At 51.7% G+C, this 20145-nt stretch overlaps 7 protein-coding genes across 7 annotated transcripts; 2 read left to right on the top strand and 5 right to left on the bottom strand.

The window, feature by feature from the left end:
• Window positions 1-700: 700 nt before the first annotated feature.
• N7482_010479 (uncharacterized protein) lies at window positions 701-1820 on the bottom strand (the record flags this gene model as incomplete). Its single annotated transcript, XM_056692603.1, has 3 exons — window positions 701-1347; window positions 1432-1626; window positions 1697-1820. The coding sequence occupies 3 exons, from the start codon at window positions 1818-1820 to the stop codon at window positions 701-703; spliced, it is 966 nt and encodes a 321-aa protein (XP_056538560.1).
• Window positions 1821-2195: 375 nt separating this feature from the next.
• dppV (dipeptidyl peptidase DppV) lies at window positions 2196-4784 on the bottom strand (the record flags this gene model as incomplete). The annotated part of the gene is made up of 8 exons (XM_056692602.1): window positions 2196-2337; window positions 2413-2624; window positions 2681-2884; window positions 2960-3187; window positions 3233-4256; window positions 4307-4545; window positions 4595-4646; window positions 4717-4784. The coding sequence occupies 8 exons, from the start codon at window positions 4782-4784 to the stop codon at window positions 2196-2198; spliced, it is 2169 nt and encodes a 722-aa protein (XP_056538559.1).
• Window positions 4785-5465: 681 nt separating this feature from the next.
• On the bottom strand, window positions 5466-8328 carry N7482_010477 (DNA ligase (ATP) CDC9; the record flags this gene model as incomplete). The annotated part of the gene is made up of 4 exons (XM_056692601.1): window positions 5466-6011; window positions 6065-6295; window positions 6350-8156; window positions 8291-8328. 4 exons carry the CDS (start codon window positions 8326-8328, stop codon window positions 5466-5468), a joined length of 2622 nt encoding a protein of 873 aa, XP_056538558.1.
• A 600-nt stretch (window positions 8329-8928) lies between these two features.
• On the top strand, window positions 8929-12461 carry N7482_010476 (uncharacterized protein; the record flags this gene model as incomplete). The annotated part of the gene is made up of 2 exons (XM_056692600.1): window positions 8929-8961; window positions 9030-12461. The coding sequence occupies 2 exons, from the start codon at window positions 8929-8931 to the stop codon at window positions 12459-12461; spliced, it is 3465 nt and encodes a 1154-aa protein (XP_056538557.1).
• An 891-nt stretch (window positions 12462-13352) lies between these two features.
• N7482_010475 (histidine phosphatase family protein) lies at window positions 13353-15051 on the bottom strand (the record flags this gene model as incomplete). Its single annotated transcript, XM_056692599.1, has 3 exons — window positions 13353-14202; window positions 14255-14384; window positions 14442-15051. The coding sequence occupies 3 exons, from the start codon at window positions 15049-15051 to the stop codon at window positions 13353-13355; spliced, it is 1590 nt and encodes a 529-aa protein (XP_056538556.1).
• A 683-nt stretch (window positions 15052-15734) lies between these two features.
• Window positions 15735-16664, top strand: N7482_010474 (EI24 domain-containing protein; the record flags this gene model as incomplete). Its single annotated transcript, XM_056692598.1, has 3 exons — window positions 15735-15836; window positions 15901-16481; window positions 16547-16664. The coding sequence occupies 3 exons, from the start codon at window positions 15735-15737 to the stop codon at window positions 16662-16664; spliced, it is 801 nt and encodes a 266-aa protein (XP_056538555.1).
• A 720-nt stretch (window positions 16665-17384) lies between these two features.
• Window positions 17385-19389, bottom strand: N7482_010473 (uncharacterized protein; the record flags this gene model as incomplete). The annotated part of the gene is made up of 10 exons (XM_056692597.1): window positions 17385-17563; window positions 17614-17805; window positions 17865-17984; window positions 18029-18152; window positions 18212-18607; window positions 18680-18767; window positions 18821-18837; window positions 18890-18934; window positions 18988-19089; window positions 19138-19389. The coding sequence occupies 10 exons, from the start codon at window positions 19387-19389 to the stop codon at window positions 17385-17387; spliced, it is 1515 nt and encodes a 504-aa protein (XP_056538554.1).
• Between the last annotated feature and the right edge of the window lie 756 nt (window positions 19390-20145).

The following is a 20145-nucleotide window of genomic DNA, read 5'->3' as shown; positions in this document are numbered from 1 at the left end:
AATGAAATGATTTAGCTCTTGAGTATATACCGGTTCCTATCATGGGCTTGCGCTCTGAAGAGCCGGCCAACAGAGTATTCTCTAGCTACTACTGCCTAAAGTAGACCAACACGATGCTTACGCTGAAGCTCGAGTTGATCCAAGCCGCCGGGGAGACACCCAGCAATGAGATACAAGACAGGTTTGACTGAGTCACTTCGGGTCTGAAATCCGCTGCTTCATTACGCTTGTGTCGACAGTCATGCAAGAAGCCCAGGAGTGCCTTGCACTGGAGCAGTCCGCGAAGGAGAGGAGAAGACTGCGACTGTATTACTTGCATGCGGAAGTGACATGCCGGCAACTGAATGCACCGACGATGGTCTAGAAAGACTTGACCGATAGCGTGATCGACTAGGAAATCACTGCCGCGCTATGTTGTAGAATATGACACCCCATATCTGATATTAGTGCGTGTTTGTACAAGGTTACTTGGATGCGCCGAGATAAGATGTTGAATCAACAGTATGATTAAGCACAATTTTTAAAGCTTACGAGAAACATCCTTCAGTCCAGGTTCATCAAGCAACGTCCTCAGCATGAAAACAGAAAATCCACCTCGAGCACGATTCCACCAGGAAAGGAAAAAAGATGACTGCATGTATCGTAGGGCTGATCTAAACTACCATCCAGTCATTCAGCAATGGGAGGCGTCCTGTGTCGTTCATTCCGGCTCCTCACTGTCCTGACTCTCCGGACGGCCGTAATGCACCCAAAGGTGTATCATCATATCATCTGGGCAGCGCTCCATCAAAAGCTGACGGAAGCAGCGTTGGGCACGGATTTCCGGCGAGACGTTGGCGTAGATGAGAGAAATAGCCACGGTGACCATGTGGTCGTACCACGGGTACAGTTCATGGCTCTCGTCGAGTGGAGCATAATCATCGACGACGCACCAGACCTGGTGCATGCGAAGCAGTAGCTCCATACCGACATTCCAGTTGTTGAAGTTGGTGCGGCCGGTGAGCTGATCAAGGCGAATATCGATGTAGTGCTTGTCCTTGGTGTTATCAAGGAAGGCTTGCACGTTGCGCAGAGTTCTGGCCTTGGCCTTCTCTCTGGGGTCCGCGTAGTCATCCGTGACGACGGGATCATCGTGGCCGGACTCAGAATTGTCATCCTTGTCAATATCAACATCGTTGTCTACCTCAGAAGTGTCGTCAGACTCAACAAAGTCTGCAGAGTCATCCAAGTCCTCCGTATTGTCGGCCTCATTGCAGGCGTCCTTAGTAGAGCCCAACAACTGAACTGGCATGACCTTTTCGGGGTGGAGGAGCTTCGCGCTGGGGCTGGTCTTTTGCTTCTCAGGTTCTTCATGAAGGATATGTCAGTCATAGTGCCAAACAAGTGATGGTGGTAATCTCCGGAAACTGGCGAACAAATTAGGGTATTTACCTTTGATCGACTTCTCTTCTGGATCGCCGTTCTTGTCAACGGGCTCCTCCGTGTCGGCAAGCTTGCCATTCTCGGCTTGCTCCTTGAGCTTGGCGATGTCCTTGCTGAGCTTGTCCTTGGTTGTATCCAGTAAGTCCGGCTTGGCAGCCATAAGCTTGGTGTTGCCGTCCATGATTTCGGCCTCGTTCAGCCGATCTAAGAGCATAGTCAGCTTGAATGACAGACGACGGACACCCAGTGGCAGAGGAAGACTGGGTAAGCTTACCGATGAGGGAGTAAGACGGCGACGGGCCGCTAGTCGTTTTTTTCGATACTTTGAGAGAGACCTGGGAGGCACGGCGCTTACGCGACTGGCGCTTTGCGGCTTGCTGGGTAGGCGATAGAGGCATGGTTGATCAGAGAGGAAGTCGGTGGATGGCAGATGAAGAAAATGGTAGATGAGGTGGTGGATGAGAGGGGGGATAAGTGTTGTCGTCTGTGGTAGAGAGAGGTGAGAGTTGGCGGGTTGTGATGCGCTACTGTGAATTCTGAATTATGCGACTATAAATGCAGCCATGGCAAACAGTCAATATGTCGCAAACGGAAAATAAACTTGGAGAGCATATTACTAGGTATAAAGAAATGCTTTATTAACCGGTGGAGCTAATGCATTGATAAATGAGACAGTACGCGCGTAATGAAAGAGCGTAGGAATATGAATGCACTGGATATGAATGAATAACGGCAGCGTACAGAGGAATGTTATATAGATTTATCCGCCGCTCTTAAGGATTGTAGTCTACCACGGGAATAGCTGTATCGTCCAGACTGACGGCATTAGGATTCCTAGCTCCAACGCCAGAGTACTTGTTGATCCAGCCAAGGACTTGCTGATGCCAGACCAGGCTGTTCTCCTTACTTGTGACCCTATCCAAATATTAGCTAAATGAGGTGGACCCTCTGGTAATTGCAAGCTGAGTATTGCGCGAACAAAGGGCTTACCAGTGGTTCTCATCGGGAAAGTTGAGCAGCCGACTAGGGACGCCACGCTCCTGCAGCACATTGAACAAGCCTAGGCCGTCAGACACGGGCAGCCGGTAGTCCTTGTCACTGTGAATAATCAGCATGGGCGTGTCGAACTGCAGAATACGCTCCGGTGCGGACGGGTCCCAGCGGCGGTAGTTGTCTCGGTTGGCCCAAAAGGTGCCGTTGAACTGCATACAGTCAGCAAGTCAATGCCATGATAGATCCAAGGCAATGAAACACGTACATCATGCTCAATAAACCAAAGCTCTTCAGTCGAGATCTTGGCATCGGCCACAAAGGTTCCGTCGTGGGAGACCAGTGCCTTGAACTTCCGTCCCAGTGGGTTGCCCTGGATCCAATTCATCATGAAGCCTCCATAACTTGCGCCGGCAGCAACGCCGTTCTCTGTATCAACGAAGTCAAAGTTGTCCCTGACGTACTCCCAGCACTTGACTAAATCATCGTATGGGTAACTTCCTGCTGATGATTAGTTTCATGTGTACTGCTGCGGGCAAGGGCAGACAATACCCCAGTTGTTTGTGATCGCATCTGTGAGCTTGTCTCCAAAGCCAGTGCTGCCCGTCGGGTTGGGCGCAATCACCACGTAGCCCTGATCGGCCCAAACCTTCGGATTCCAGCGAGTACTCCAAGAATCGGCCCATGAGCCCTGAGGTCCACCGTGAACATAGAAAACCAGCGGATAGGTCTTAGACTTGTCAAAGCCGGCAGGGTAGATGATCCAAGAGTGAATCTGACCCATTAGTGTCAGTCTTCTGCAGCAAGGGGTGCAACGTACCTTCGTCCAGTTTCCTTGGAAATAAAATTCATCCAGGTCGGAGGAGCTCAGTCCTTGAAGACCGGGATCAACTTCATTGGCAGAGATCAATGTGGAGATGACCCCTTTCTCTGGGTTTGCGGTGTAAACAGTCCAGCTTGTCCAGATAGCCGAACCGGTTACCAGGAGGTCACCATTGGGTAGATTGTAATAACTGTTTACAGAGCCAGTGCTGGTGAAATTGCAAGGCTTGTAATCATTACCGCCATCGGCAGGTAGGAAGAATAGCCGCCCATGCGCATGGTCCTCAGTGTTCAGTATCAGGCTCTTGCCATCCGCTGTCCACTTGACTGTATCCGGGGACCGATCCCAGTTTTTAGCAAGGGCTGGGATGGTCTTCTCGGAGCCAATTGTATAAATGTAGAGCGTGCGGCGATCAGACTCGTAGGAAATGTCCTCCATCTGGAAGTAGGCAATGCGTCGGCTATCCGGCGAGAAGGATGGGCTGCTCGAGTCACCCTCAACGCCGTCGGGGGTTCCTGGACTATCCGGGCCGTTGATCGCCACGGGCTTCTTGGACCCGTCGTGCGGAACGAGGTAGATGTACGATGCAGTATTGTTGGCCCTTGGTAGCTCGGGTGCTTTACTCTTGAAAGCAACCCATTTTCCATCTCCGGAAATGTCGTAGTCAGATGAGCCGCCGAAAGGAGGGTAGGGTGATTCCAAGTTCTTGACACCAGCCAGGAGGTTCTTCAGTGAGTCCTCAGAGGAGTAACGCGAATTGGCCCCTTGTCCTCCTTTCTTCCTTTTGAGGGTGCCTGAGAAGACAGCATTGAATGTTGTCGAGAGCCAGGTATCCCAATGCCGCACATAGATGCTGTCGTAGATTCGCGCACTGCTTAGCGGCTTACTTGCTAGCTCCTCATTATACGCTGTCCCATTGCTATAGGATTGAGCATACAATACAAAGTTGACATCGCCGCCCTTAGTGATTGCGGTCTTGAGACCAGAGAACGAAGCTGGAAGTGAGGCTGCCTTGTATCGACTGGACGACCATCAGCGGAGAGCACATCGCAAAGGAAGCGGGAGACTCACAGCTTGTCGAAGCTAGCTGTATTGGAAACCCAAAGCTCGACGCCACCGGGGATATCAGCATTGGTGCCGTTGATATACAGCAAGCCCGAATCATCGGAGCCCAGCCAGATCAGCTCGGAGACATTGGTGTCGTTCGTCAGCAGCGTAATCTTGCCACTATCCAGATCGATCAAGTTCCAGCTTGATGAGGTCTCATGGGATTCCCATGAGTACTCTGAGGATGAGAACAATGCCACTTCCTGTTAATAAGTTAATGGATACTCGTTCCCTAGAACCAGTGCCACTTACCCCGGATGGATTGGGGACAGCCTCACTGCGCCGTGGGGCTGCAATCAACTGCCTAGGCTGGCATTAGCAAGATATAGTTCTCCGATCACCGTCGACTATGGACATAAAAAAAGTATACTCACTCGGGCGTCAAAGCATCCGCCCCCAGGACAACCCCCAACCCAAGCACCGCCCATTCAAACGTGCGCATCTTAGCAACCAGGTTCACACAAACACAGATGGAAGTAAAAGTAATAACAATAACCGCATGAAGAAGCGGGTCGTAGTTTTTCCTCTTTAAGTATTCCGGGACGGCGGGGACCATCCGTGGCCCGGCACTTTCCTCCTTGGGTAAATGTTACATTCCACGACGCCAAGAGTAATAAACAAGAAGTTGAGGGGTCCTTGTCGGCCATGGCGATGAGCTTGCAGGAGACAAAATGGGATCGGCTTGTTCGGCGGGGGGATAAGAAAGTGCACTAAAACAGTTGGGAGACCTGGTTGGATCGCGGCAAGAACAGTGAAGGACCCCTGCAGCCGTGCGGCGGCTTGGGTTGCACCGCCAAGCTGAGCGGGGATGCCCGCTGATATCCGGCGGGATTGGGAAGATAAGCAGTGTTGGGGGAATATTGGGGGTCTCAGATCAATAGAAAGATGGATATTGTGAATGGCAATTAGTGCAAAGGTGTCCTCATCGCGCAGAGCATCCCAAAAGTGTGTAATTACTGCTCGGATGAGCTGATGAGTGCCTTCGTTGGAGGCCTAATTAGCCCCCAGGGTGGTGCGTAGTCGCTGGTGAATGGTGTGATAACCGGGAGATTACGAACTACAACAAACGCAACATCCAAGAAATCCGATAGTTGAATTCGCAAAACGCCTAGCAGAATGCGTCTTAATACTCAAAGTCGTCATCCACGCCGCGCTTACCGGCGCTCTCCTTGGTCACCGCCTCTTGCTTCCGGTACATCTCCGCCACAGCCCGGGTCGTGGTGGCCTGCTCCGGCTTCTTGTCTTCACGAGATTTGATGAACCGGGGGAACCGCAGAGAGACGCCCTTGCCACCACCGATAGTTCCTTCGAACTCATCTGATGCAGCTTTGTACCGCGGGCTGAGAGTCAAATCGGCCGTTTTGACTTCCCAGACCAGTCGGGGTTCGAACCACACATCCGGTTGATCCTTAGGCACAGTAGAATGGGAATAGAAGGGCTTGGGCCGGTCGATGACCAAGGGTGTTAGCTCCTTGTGGAGCTCCTCCAACAGTGCTTCGGAAAAGCCAGTGCCAATGTTGCAGATTGTTTCGTAGGAGTCGGAGTTCGGGTTGTAGGCAGCAAGAAGGAAAGCTCCGTAAACAGAAGTACGCTTACCACGTCCATAGTAAGCACCAAGGACAACCAGGTCGAGCGAGTCGCCCACACCAGCGAGATAATCTTTCTTGACCTATAGAAATGTCAGTAATTACGGTGTAAGCAAACCACGAGACTGGCCCGTACCTTCAACCAATTGCGACTCCGTTTGCTGGGCTCATATCCGCTCTCCGACGTGTCCAGCATTTTCACCATAAGTCCCTCACACGAAGCCTTGACACTTTCGTCCAGCAGGTCCTGGATCTCATCAACGACATTGGTGTTGCCGAATTGCGCAAATTGGAACTCGCCTTCAATGGGCTGGAAGCATTTATGTAGTAGATCCCGGCGCTCACGGAGCGACTTCTTGACACACGGCTAGAAACGAAGTTAGAAACTAGAACAACAGGTTAACTTTCGGGGGTTGCATACCTCTCCATTGAAGAACAGCAGGTCAAATGCGAACACACAGACCTTGACCTTGACATCTTCTGCCTTCACGTCCTTTCGCTTACGGGTCATTAGCTGCTGGAACGGAAGAACTTTCTTGTTGACAGTATCCCAAGCAACGGTTTCACAATCCAAAACGAAACTGTTGACGTCCTGCTTGACCCAGCTGTCAAGCTTACCCAGCACATCGGGGTATTTCTTTGACAGATCTTCGGAATTGCGGGAGAAAATCGCACTGAGTCCCTTATGGTCTTTTTGTAATGTAGCAGTCGACCCAGGGTATTTGTGGATATGATCCGGCGCCACAAAGTGGATCTGAGCACGTTCACCATCATACTTGTATTCACACGTGAATTCTTTGCCCTCGAAACGATCGAGAACTTCAGTAATCGACTTAGTTGGCTTGGCAAGCATAGGCTTCAGGGGAATGCCAGGCTGAAGCTTGCACACCTTCGCCAGGTCAAAGAGACCGTGTTCCAGCATGGCAGGGATGATCACTTCATAGGAAGGTAGCTCGCTGTACACAGTTTTGAGAACCGATTCTCCTTCAGCCAGCCTTTCTGGAGATGGTGTTTTCTCGCCTGCAACGGCTGCCTCGTGGGTAACAATAGCCTGGGCAAGCGCGACAAGGACGGTTCTCTCAGCAAGACCCAACCTCAATTTGCCCTCCAGGAAGCGGACGATGAATTTAGCCTCACTGGGACCACCTTTGTCCTTGGTGATGTCAACACCTTTGTTGCCTTTGCCAGCAGTCGCGGAGTCGGCAGCTGACAACAACTTCTTGATACCCGAGATCTTTTTGTCCTGTGATCCATGCCCTTGAACCTTGGCGATTCCCAGCAAGCCTTCATGCACGCCTCTGACGGTCAAAGGCTTCGGCTTGAACATTGTAGGTTGGTTTCCACGACTTTTGGCGGCCACCAATCCCAAGTCGCCAATCTCGTGCTGGTCGGTCTTGATGACCTGGAGACTGCGACCTGTGCTCTCGCCGATGGCTTTCATAATCAATGACTCGCCAATACCAAGTTCAATTCCCGCGTAGTCGGCAGCAAGCTTGTTAATCATAAGCTGTACTGTTGGAAGAAGGTCGTTCGGGGTTAAGCGGAGCACCTGCTGGAGGAAAAGAGAGCAGTGGGCGAGAATTATTAGGCGTTTCGTCGTCATCTCAACCAATGAGAAGGTGGTGCATAGCGCGGCGTATGGAACAGGATCGCCAGCTTTCCAGTCGGGATATGGATCATTGCCACTAGCCTTCAGAGTGGCTTGCACCTTTGCCATTGTCTTCTTCCTCGCCTCGGGCATGGTATCTTCATCGGCCTCGCTCCCGGACTCTGCCTTCTCTTCATCCACGTCCGATTCTTGTTCCTCCTCTGGGGTTTCCTCCCCGGAGGCTTTTTTCACAACCGATCTCGGTGACCGTATTGCGGCTTTGGCGGGACTTGACGAAGACTTCCTGGGGGATTTCGGTGGGGACTTTTTGCGAGAAGGGGATTTATTCTTGGCGGGAGCCGATGGGCTCCCCGAGACCTTGCGCCGACGTTTAGGAACAGGTTGGACATCTGACCCGTCGCTATCCTCCGCAGCCTCGGCCTTTTCCCGCTTCAAGTTCTTGCTCGATTCGTCCCCGCTGGACTCGGCGGTGGGTGGTGCTTCGGCTCCATTCTCAACTTTTACATCCACAGGCTCAATAACAGCGTCGATGCTAGCTGTTTGCCTCTTACCGCCGAATGACAAGGTGGTCTGTTTCTTTGCTGCTTGATTTGCGCTCGCAGTTGAGCCGAAGAACCTCCTAAAAAGACCAGAAGAGAGCGCGTTAATAAACCCAGAGGTACAAAGTTGAAATGGCATGAAGACCATCCGATGGTTTTGGTAGAGAGTCCTCTGTCGACGCACCCGATGGTCAATTGGGAATCGCGCACGTACCCCAGTGTAGCCTGTTTCCTGCTCTTGTCATCGGCCATGCTTGTGGAAGCCAGATGAAATACTGGCAATTTAGATGCGCGTTGGCCAAGCTTTGGGGATTTTATAGAGACTGGTTGCGATAAGGTCTTTCGGGGGGAAGTGAGTGTCGATAAAGATGCTGTCTTTGTGTACCGTGAGGCTTCAAAGAAGTAGGGTCCGGAGCGCGACAGCGGAGTAGGCGCGGCTGAAATCCGCAGGCCACGCATAGACGTAATGAAATATACCACCAGCTCAATCCAGTTGGGGAGAGCGTCAATAAATACGCTCAGCTGGATCGTAATGGGATCAGGCAACAAACCCCAGTTGGACTCGGCTTCACCAGGCAACCTCGCGGTCTTCTCCACGCGACGTGACGCGCCCGTCACGTGTGAGCTATCTTGCCAGGATAGGAAATTGTGATCTCACCGCTAGGTTAGTTCGGCAGAACAGCAGGCGGTGGGGTATCTGCACGCTGATGCCCGCCGAGTCGCGATCTCGACTACGACAGAGTGACAATTGGATGGGAGCGTGGCTGATAGATGTCGTCAAGCCCATAGTTTGGCCTCGAGTGCTTCAAATGTCATCAATTCTTTGGGGCTGAAAATACACCACTAGTCGCCATGGACGACCTACGGCAGGAATCATTCAAGCTGGTATGCTGGGCCCCAACTTTGGACTATCCTACAGCAAGTTCCTACAGCAAGTTCCTAACGTTCTACAGTTACGCGAACCGTGCGTGGACCTCAGCTCAGTAGGCTTACGATTCCGTGGAAAGCAGGCTTCGGCCTCCGACGTCTCTCGAGCCCTCGAACCCGTGCACCAAGTCTTGGAGAAGCTTGCTGGGAAGAACGCACTCGACGGGAAGCTTGCCGAATATGCCTTCTTCCCGCTCTCGCATATCTTCAACGAAACACAACGGCTGCCAGCCAGGTGTCTTGAACAAGCGGTACAATGCCTAAATTTTCTCGTTGCGGACGGCTGGCGGGAACAACTATCCCCATCACTGGGAAAGCAGTTGATTATTCTATTGACGCTGATCGTTGGAGGGTCTCCAAACAATGCCGACGGACAGCATCCTCTCAAGGCGCAGGTTCCGGAAGAGCTCTCCATTGCTTGTTTTGACTGTCTCCGCGTGATCTTTGATATGCTTCGAGGGCCCGTGGCAGAGCGGAGCATATTCCATGAGATTGGTACGGCTACAGTTGTCGATCAGACTGTGTATATTTTACTCGAGGGCATTTTGGATGAGAGGTCAGATGATGTTTGCATATCCGCTGCAAATTCACTCAAGGCCCTGTATGCCCGAATCACAGACCGTGTCGTGTTGGCTAGTATTATGCCCCGGACTGTCTCTACACTGGCAAAGGTGATACGCCCCACGACCCAAAGTCGGCGATCCTACACGCTCTTGCAGATATGTCTTGAGATTCTGAGTCACATTCTGAAAGCTGTACTCAGCGACCTTGCTACCGTCACTAGCGAGAAATCCGCTCCGGTTTCTACAGAGTCGGACAAAATGGCTCTGGATGCCTCTTGGCTGAAGGCTACAACCACTCAGATCAAGCTCGCGTTGGTGAATGTCACCCAAGTGCGTCGCCATCAAAGACCCGAAGTCCAATCTGCACTACTGGATCTTTGTGTGATGGTAATTGAAGATTGCCAGGCCACGCTGAAGGATGCTGTTCCCATGATGGCAGAAACCATTGTTGTCTTGGCCGATAAAGAAGATGATACTCCAAATCAGGCCTATCTAAGTCTTATGCATATCGCTACCACATACCCAATTGTGTTAGACTCGCTCAAGGAATCGCTCCATACTTGGCTCACATCCTTTCCTCGAATCATGCAAAGCAATGATGAAACAGCCAAGCAATGGGGAATCCGACAAATTTCGACTGTCTTTCAGGTCTTGTCTCAAGTCCAATCTGGATCAGACCTTCTGACGGGCAGTCTGGCTTCTGGATTGTGTGATAGTGTCGGTGCCGTCGTAAAGCACGGCAACAGTACCTTTCAGCCATTATTGTCCTCGGTTGATCTGAGCTGGGACATTCTTGTTTCTGACTCGAAGTCAATGGCCTTCCCGCCTATCCTACTTGAACACCAAAGCCAGCAGCAAACATTAAAAGATATGCGATCTTTGATTATGCGACTCAATCTCTCGGAGTCAGGGAACGAAATAACCCGGTCAATTATCAACCGCTTGCATAACGCGTCTGATGGTTCGGCCGTCGCTCCATACTGGCTCGCCTTAACTTCCCTCCGTGCCCAGTCGCAGCACTCAGCTGATTTCGACGCCTTCATTGTTGATGACCAACTGGAGCAATCCACGTCGCTCGCCAACCGCGTCAGGATGATCGAAGAGCTGTACTACACTTCACTGACCATCTTGACTGACCTCCCTGCCGATGGTTCCGGTGACTGGCGCATGTCAGCACTCGCGCTGGAGGCCGTCGCCCTTCAAGCTCAGCAACTCGGCAAGGCTTTCCGACCTGAGCTTATGGACGCCTTGTATCCAACCCTAACACTACTTGCCTCCAACAATCCTACTCTCCAGCGGCACGCCATGATATGTCTCAATACCCTTACCGAGGCGTGCAACTACCCCGACACCTCCTCCATGGTCATTGATAATGTGGACTACTTGGTGAACTCGGTAGCCCTGAAGCTGAATACATTTGATGTGTCACCACATCCGCCCCAGGTCCTTTACATGATGGTCAAGCTGTGCGGTGCACCACTTGTTCCATACTTGGATGATCTAGTTGACTCTGTCTTTGGCATTCTTGATCTCTACCACGGTTATCCCAAACTGGTTGAAATGATGTTCAAAACGTTGACTGCTATCGTCGAAGAAGGGTCAAAGAAACCATCTCTTTTGACGATCGATAGCGACCGGGAGACCGGATCCCATGACAGCCGCAAATCACGATATGAGAATATCTCCATAGCAAGGCTCGCAAGCGATATTTCGCATCGAAAGTTGAAACATATCGACGACATTGAAAATGACGTGGATATCGACCGCAATGATTCGCACCCGACGAAACCCTGGTCGGAAACCTATGAGAAGCTGCCACCTGAGCCGGAGTCCATTGAGGAGCTCCTAAACAAAGCCGAATCCGATGAGCCTCTCCCTCCACCCAAAGAGCCAGAGGATAGCGAGAAGCCGTTGAGCAAGACCCACTCTCTTCTTCTACACATTGTCAAATCCATCCCGTCTCACATCTCATCCCCCTCACCATACCTTCGACGCTCCCTTCTCTCAATACTCATCGAGGTGCTGCCAGCCCTGTCGCAAAATGAAAACAGCTTTCTGCCACTCATCAATGATCTGTGGCCTTCAGTTGCGTCCAGGGTCATATTCCCCTCGTCGCTAGCAAATGATTCATCCTCCTCGACAGCCCTCATGACACGACCATCCCCGGAATCTCAAAGCTCTGCCAACCAATCAGATACCCATACCTTCCAAGAAGAAACATTTGTCATCACAACCGCTTGCCAGGTTATTGAGGAAATGTGTAAGGGTGCAGGTGATTTCATGGCCTCCCGCATCGAGACAGAGTTCCCGCGCTGGCAGCGACTCTACCGGCGCGTCTGGACTCAGGTACGGCAGGACTCCGAAGCGGCCAATGAGCGACGGGCTCGACACCTACGGCAGACCAAAACTGCCTCGACCGCTGGAGTATCAACTTCGCAGTCTACAGGCGAAGCATCCGATTTGCGTCTCGCGCTCACCTCGTCCCTGGCCTTGTCGCATACCACGCCTGGCTCTCGAGCATTTACACCTGAGCATACTTTGTGGAGGTCTTTATTATCATTGTTCATTACGGTGCTTTCACATGTCCGGCTACCGCTGGAAGCTGGTGATCAAATTTGTGAAATGCTGGGTGCATGGATCGCACTCTTCGTTGGGCCGGAGTATTACTTCCAAGCATCGACACGGTATTCTTCTTTTGCATTGAACGATTCTCTCAAAGGCGTCATAGAATCGGTTGAAACTGCCATCCAGGCAATGGAGACGTGGAACCCTGATTTGACTTGGTTCATCATGGTTTCCCATAAAACCAAGTCACTTGGCGCTCGTCCCTCTGTGATCAATGATGCTGTTGAAGCTTTCGGGGAGACCTTGCGGTACACAGAAGTAACATTCTAGCTGCCCGGCAGATGGACTAAATAGAAAAGCACCATATATATAAAACAAGATTAAATCTCGTGCAATCCAAATGCCTCGCTGTATGTATTCGCTTTGAAGTATACCTGTCAGCTTTTTGACTAGGTACGCTCTCTCGCACTAGCTTTGCTCCTCCGCCTCATCCTGCGGCTCCTAGACCTGTTCTATTTTTGTGGTAATATAAAAACCAGCGACTGGATGTATTTTCTGCACTGATAGATACTGAACTGAAATGAGAAGGCAGACACGACTTTTCTATCCTAGGCACCATCACCCAGCCACAGCTTACGCAGTTGGAAAAGTTTAGGTTATTTTTGGGCTAAGAAGAACATTTGTCTTCAGTATCTTGTACCTATGAGGTGCTTCCGCTCCACATCCCCATCCGCCGCCCCCCCCGGCCCCGGCCCCAGGATGCAAAAGCAGATAGTCAGAGTCAAATGCCGTCTTTGGGCATTTCACAATATTGACTCAGACAAAATCACGTCTCAGGTATTGATTAATTTATTGGCCCGTAAATCCTTTTTGCCTGACAAGGGAAAGGGGGCGTGTACGGGGGAATTTGAACCTGCCTGGATCAGGACAAAGCGAAGGATCCTGCTTCTACGGAGAAGTAGTTCCGAGTAAGGCTCTAGCTAAGTCGCCTGCTTATCATGGCTTGCATAGAGTAGGTAGGTTTACCCTAATCATTGGATAAGTGACGAGAAGGTATGTGTACATGACCTGTGAATATGGATCTTGTCTATGATACAGGGTTGCAAGAGAGGTAGGTAGGAAACTCCAGTTGCCTAGTTCAAAGTCCCACCCATTCCAGGTAGTATATATAAAATCATCCGAGATCATTTGAAAGCATGATGCGATGTCCTAAAACACCCCTTAAGAGTCTGGAACACCATCACCGACTTGGCTTCCGGCGGTATAGTTGCCGAAGCAAGCTTCCTGGTACTTAGCATTGTTCTTTAGGGTCGGTACGCCCTCCAAGAATTGGTCAACCCGACAGAAGCCGTTCTTGGATTTCTCACAACCGACAAGCCCCTTTAGAGGTAAGGGCGCATTGTTCAACACAAAACGGATGTAATCCGTAGTATGCGGAGTAGTTTCGAGATGGGGGTTCTCGTAGAGTACGGGATCCAGCTCGTTGAAAGAAACATGGTGGGGACACGTCCAGATCTCGGAGAAGAAACGCGCACCGAAGGGAGTCATCTCAGTGAGGGAGAAGGTGCGGTTTGAGGGAGCATGGTCCACGTCACCCGGCAGGCCATTGGGACCATACTTGAAGTACTCAAGCCCGAGGGCAGTGATGACGGAGAGAATGATATCGTCGTGAGTCATGTCCATGTAGAACGGCTGGCCGAATGGGAATTGAGCGGTGTTGTCGTCATAGGTATAGTTGATGCTGGTGTCACTAGAGGTGATGAGCTTCTGCTGAAGACGAGCGGCGAGTTCCAGAACATAGCCAATGCCCTGGGCCCGGCCGGTGGGGGATCCGAAGGCATAGTCGCCGTAGTACTGGACGTCAACATTGTAGGCAAAGTCTTTCCACTCCTGCTCAGTGAAAAGGGAGCAGAATGATGAGCCGCCGAGACTGGTGTACTCGTACACGCAAAGGTTCTGCATGGCCAAGACATCCATGGCGGTCAAATTGAAATCCCGGGGAAAGTAGGAAGAGAGACGCGTGCGGGCATGCTTGGTGTAGCGCGAGATGAATGTCTCAGCAGAGTCGTCACTGAATCGTCGGTTAGAATAGAGTGTCAAATTGTGCAAAATAGTACACTCACCCCTCGGTCATGTCGCCCAGGCACGATTCATACGAAGCCAGAGTGTTATTGAAGGGGAAAACCTCGGGGATAACCACCAGGTCGTACTGCTCATAGGAGCTGTTGGCACCAGTATTACCGAAGAAGCCACCTAGTGATATCAGTCAGCGCGACATTCCATGGTCGTGGACCAAATAGCTACACATACTAAGCCACCAGCGAGCACTCTCCAAGATACGTGCCTGGGATGTGGTCCGGAAGACCGGCTTCGGGCGAGCAGTGCCATTAGGATAAACATTGAGATCCGAATTCCAGGCAGCCATGCTGTCACGATCGGCACGGTACAACAGACGGCCATACTTGACCCAAAACTGAGCACCCGAGGTCGCCTCAGTGGCTGCACCGGTCTCCAGTAAGGTGTCATCACCAATGACATACTTCCAGTTATCGAGGAACTTCAGCGGTCCGCTAGCAACGGTGTTGCCGGAGTGTGCCTTGGTATAGTTGGTCAATTTAGAGGCGAAGTCCTGCATGCCCGCGCCGTCCAGAGGGTAGTCAGTCGGGTATCGCTCGGCGTGTCGATGCAGAACGTGCACCTGGGAGAGTTGGCATCCCTGCGGCACGCCTTTGGGAAGACCGAAGCCCCCCGCATCCTTATAGGGGCTGAGGTTGGCCCAGCTCCGGGTCATGTCAAAGCCCGACGCATAGGTCGCGCCGGTGGGCGCAAATGCCGGGGACGATGAAGCGGCCGATGAAGCGGCCGATGAAGAGGCCGCGGCAGCCACGGAGGCCAAGGTGGCTCCAGCGAGAAGTTTCATAGCTGCGTTGGGAATCGCCAATTGGTCGAATCGAGCTCAATCTCAATCGCGCACGAAAGACAAGTCCTAGCAGTGGGGTGAATGCGTCGAGGGCGCGCCGGAATGCGGGAGATCAGACCGCGGTTCATACAATTGCTCCTCGGGAGTCCGCCTGTATTTCTTCCCAGTCACGACAGGGGTGATGTGCAAGGGGCAGCAGGCGCGAGAAAGAAAAAGATACCACTGTGATGAATGCTGCAATGGACGTTGGGCCAGGCTACAATTTAGAATTCGACGGAACTCTGCGTGAAGCCTCGTGGCAGCTCGTGCCGATCACTTCCCTCGGACGATGGATTATTCCGTCTTCCTCATTCTTCCTGCTGTCCCACCCGACGACCACCTACTGTAGTAAGTCTACAGCTTGTGCGATTTGACTCAGATGAGGAGCGCTCTGATTGGCGTATCCAAACGAACGCAAGGTACCACCCGCCGTTGGTCGCGTGCCCCTGAGCCTCTTCTGCGCCTCTTCTGCGCCTCTTCTGCGCCTCTTCTGCGCCGAGCCCGCAGGTCGGCGGTCGCTCATGACATCATAATTGCATCTGGGACTGGCCTCCGCCCACTGTCCCTGCTTCACTGCTACCAGTGACAGTCTGTCGATCTTGGACTCCTCGATCTCCCAAACACCGCTATCGCTGATTTTCATCATGTCCGACAAGCTTAAACACATGGCCGTGGCGGAGGCCAATAGTGCCCGTGCAGCCTCCCACGATGTCCTCAAATCGGGCGCTTATCTGTACCCGATCAAGGTAAGTGGGTGACGAAATGGAAGCAGTCTCATCAAACGCGACTGGGAACTCACCTAGACACCAGGGCATTATCTACTTCGCGACACACAAAGGCCTCTGGGGTCCGTTCATGTCTCGCGCTGGACGAACAATCAGCCTGGGGATAGGCGTTACGTCATTTATGTTCTTCTTCACCTATGTGCCCCAGATGGCCATCATGGCCTTCACGAGTGGCCCATTAGCCGCGTTCTCTGCGGGTTTACTGGTTCTCAGCGAAAGCTCGACCATCACCAACATCCTGTCGCGCTCTTTCCTGGTTGAAGATGCCCTGCTTGACACCTTTGACGGCACTCTCATTGCCCGCGACCTGGAGCCTCTAGTCGCGCAAGGGCGCCAGGTCAAACCTCAGTCGGGAGGAAGAGATGCGATGGCGAGGCTGGGCAAGATGATTTCGAAACCACTTGCCAGGTTTACACCCCAGGCGCTGTTCAGATCGCTGATCTACTTGCCCTTGAATCTCATCCCGGTCGTCGGGACCGTGCTGTATATTGCTGTCCAGGGAAAACGCCTCGGACCGGCGCTGCACACCAGATATTTCCAGCTGAAGGGGTGGAATGCTCGCCAACGGGAGGAATGGGTGTCGAAAAATCGGGGGGCATATACTGGGTAGGTTCACTTTAGCGACAAGCGGTTTTGTCGTGCTCAAACCATGCTGACTGGTTGTGATATAGACTAGGGATGGCGGCTTTTGCTCTGGAGATGGTGCCTTTTGCCTCCATTGCTTTTTCATTCACGAATATGGTTGGTGCAGCTTTGTGGGCCGCAGATCTAGAGAAAGAAACCAAATAGTTATAATAGCTTGGAGGACAAGGGGGAGACAGCAGATTGAATGTGGAAATCGGGGTGTGGCAGCCGCAGAGGGCGTTTGTGGTTTTCACAGATGGTATTAATATTGTTTCAATCATAACCCACCATATTTATGACGAAAAGTGATCGCCCAAGTATAGCAGCTTCATGTCATCGCCATGACACTACTATTCTGCTACTTTACAACACAAGAAAGCCAAAAAAGGCCGACCGCGAAGTCAGAGGGGCAAAAAGAAAGGGTGAACAGGCAAGTTTCTATGGAAACTGTAACAATGATCAGCCATTCTGACACCTCTTCGATGTACTTTTGGGCAAGGTCGTCCTCTCGATCAATCTACTGGAATATATTGACTCTGGTCGGGGCCACTCGGAACTCGCAGCCGTCTTGGTCAAGGCTTCTCTCATGTTCGTTGCTTCGTATATCGTATGCTGTTATGTCTGCAGGGCTTACAAACTAGGCATTCTTCCGTAGTTCTTCTTGGTTGAGAGGTAAGGGACCGGAGTAATAGTAAGCCTTCTGCACGCCGTGACCGTCCGATATTTTGGTATAAGAGATTTCACACGGTGTGGCAAGCAAAATGGGGGAAAGAGGGCTACGAGCAAACATGATGGGACTTGGCTGTACATGCTGGACAGAAGTAATAGAGCTGGGTGGCAGATTGGGATTGATAATTCCCTTAAATACAGTTTACCCACACCCCACTAGATCATCGATGTCGGGGCCAGCATGGGGGGCAACTTCCGCCTCGGAAACGTCGCCTCCCATGCACTCATAGCCTGCACTAGCAATGCATCCTGATGCGCGCGGGTCAAAATCGCGAGGCCAAATGGCCGGCCGTTGTAATGGAGGTACGACAGTGGGAGTGACGCGATGGGATACCCTTCAGCTGTTAGACCGTACTTGTTCATACAATGGAAGTTGGTATCTTACCTGCAGCAGCAGCAATATAGCTCATTGTACTCCCTCCGGGGCCAATAATAACGTCCACGTCGTTCTCACGGAGGGTCTTTTCGATGCCCAACTCCCGACCTGCTTTCCGCGAGAACGCGAGAATATCGTCATACTCCTCACTGCTCAGATTGGAGTTTAGAGCCCGGAGAAGGCCATTCTGGTTATCGTACCCTTCAACCGACTCGATTAGCTCCAATATACCCCGCAATTATGGAAGAGAAATGGCGTACGTGGTGGAAGCTCCACGTCTGCATGCTCCTGATTGTACTCAACGAGCTCCAAGAGACTGTGCACCTTGGAGTTATCGACGGTTGCAAGGTAACTTTCGAAGGCCTGGCTAAAATCGTGATCTGTACTTCATTAGCACATTCTGGTTAAGGATTATGCTTCTTACCCCATAGCTTGCTGATATCTCTCTTTCCATCATCATTTGCCTCCGTCTTTGAGATTAGTGAAACGCGGCGCACATGGGATACGGTAGATTCTAGCGTCTTGTATGCCGCTTCGATCTCGGCGGTCTACACGTCCCTCGTGAGTCTCTAGCCCAGTAGATGGGGAAATTCAGATGCATCCATACCATTTGTTCCTCTGCCTCCTTGACGTACTGCAGAGGAGGGTCTTTAAGGTACCAGTCTCTTGGATCCAACACCCCCACCCTAATATTGCCCCACGACATAGTTGCGGAAGTAATGTAGCCACCGTCGGGGACTTCGGTTGTAGATGGATCGACTAAGATATCCAGAAGCAGTGCTAGATCACTGACACTCTTCGTCATCGGGCCTGCAGCGTCGCAGAGCGGGGATATGGGGATCAAGCCGTCCTGAGAAATGATGCCTATGGTTGGCTTGATAGTATACAAGGCGGCTCGATCCGCAGGAAATATCAAGGATCCGTTCGTTTCGGTGCCGATGGAGATCGGGGCGAAGCCAGCAGAGACGCTGACGGCTGAGCCGGAGGAGGAACCCCCTGGATTCTATAGATACAATCAATGAGAGTCGAGGGATAGAGAGCTCAAGGTGTGTAAGGTTACACTGTGTCCGCCTACTGAGTCATCATCGCGAAATCCACCTTCGACGTACGCAGACTGGCCTTGACCGCCTCTCGCGGACCAGGCGGATGGGATACCTTCGGATCTGCGAAGACATTGAGTCACTGCGCGAGGGAATTAATGGATGGCGGTGCGTACCTGTAGTATGCAAGTTCCTGACCCCAATCACTCAGCTTTGCACATAGAAGTCATGAAGTGAACACTCACCGACATGTTCGCTTTACCAAGTACGATCACTCCGGCTTTTAGCAGCTGTGCAATTCAGTTAGCCGCGTCCTAAAAAATATGCCACGACAATCACCTGCCTTGTCAACGATTTCTGCATTGCGCCTTGGACGCGATCCGTACAGCGCAAAACTGCCCGCGGTGGTTTCTAGCCCGAGGTCTGGATGGGTTGCAATGTTGTCCTGACACAGTCAGATCTCATATGCGCCATGTCTTATTTGGGAATGTACCTTCAAAAGAATGGGAATACCATGCAGAGGACCCCGGAGTTTCCCCAAAATCCGCTCTTGGTCGAGCTCACTCGCTTGTCGCTGCAACACGGTGACCGGCGCAGTTTCAATGACCGCTTTGAGAGAAGTATTATGTCGTGCGATCTGTTCTAGATACAAGTCTACGAGCTGTGAACTGTTGTACGTGCCCGCCGTTAACCCAGCTTGCAGATCCGACGCCGTGGCGGCCAAAAGGTTCAGGGGTTTGGCCATGGAGCGCAAGGGGAAGAGCAGGGTTGAGCGAAGAAAAAGGTAGGCAGCAACTGGAAGGAAAGCGAGAGAGTATGCGGCGATATATTCATTGGTTTTCAGGCTGGCATCTTCGCGTGGCTGATTTTTTTTCAAGCGGGGCCGAGAAAGGAAAGGGGGTGGCTTAGGAGGGGGAGTTATTCGGCATCGGCACTTGGCCACGATACTGTTAACGCTGTACCTTAGCATGTTTCGCCTATCAGCCGTAGAAGGCAGGGAATTCCTTGAGGCCATTTGGGGCCTTAAGATCTCGCCAAGAGGTGTTCCTGTATTGGGGCCCACAATTGAGCGTTTCTCTGTGGAACCAAAAAATCTAATCTAGACACTGTGGCTTAGAGGAGCGAGTTGAAATGACAACCTTTCTATCCTTTGAGAGCTATTTTCCGGAGAGCAAAAGATTCTGCGTGGGAGGTCATGATCCGGTCCTAAGAGCTGCGCGTCTCGCTTTCGTTGAGTTGTTCCACAGACAATACGCCCAGAACCAGGTAATAATTGTGTAGAAGCAGAAGCTCTGTGTTCCCCTATACGCAGCACAAGAATGAGTCACTACTTGCGCAATAACCCTGAGCAATCGCAAATCAAACAAAGGTACCGGTTTTCTCCATGCCCGAAACCAAAAGTACCCGACGCCAGCCCGACCCGCACCTTGGCGAGACGAAACCTAGTCCAGGCTACGGCTTCCATTGCCGCTTCTTGCTCCACTTTCCTTCTTGTTCCTAC

This window comes from Penicillium canariense (assembly GCF_028826845.1).
Source record: "Penicillium canariense strain IBT 26290 chromosome Unknown utg000008l_segment0_segment0, whole genome shotgun sequence".
NCBI lineage: Eukaryota > Fungi > Ascomycota > Eurotiomycetes > Eurotiales > Aspergillaceae > Penicillium > Penicillium canariense.
This window is presented reverse-complemented; position numbering and strand designations above follow the sequence as displayed.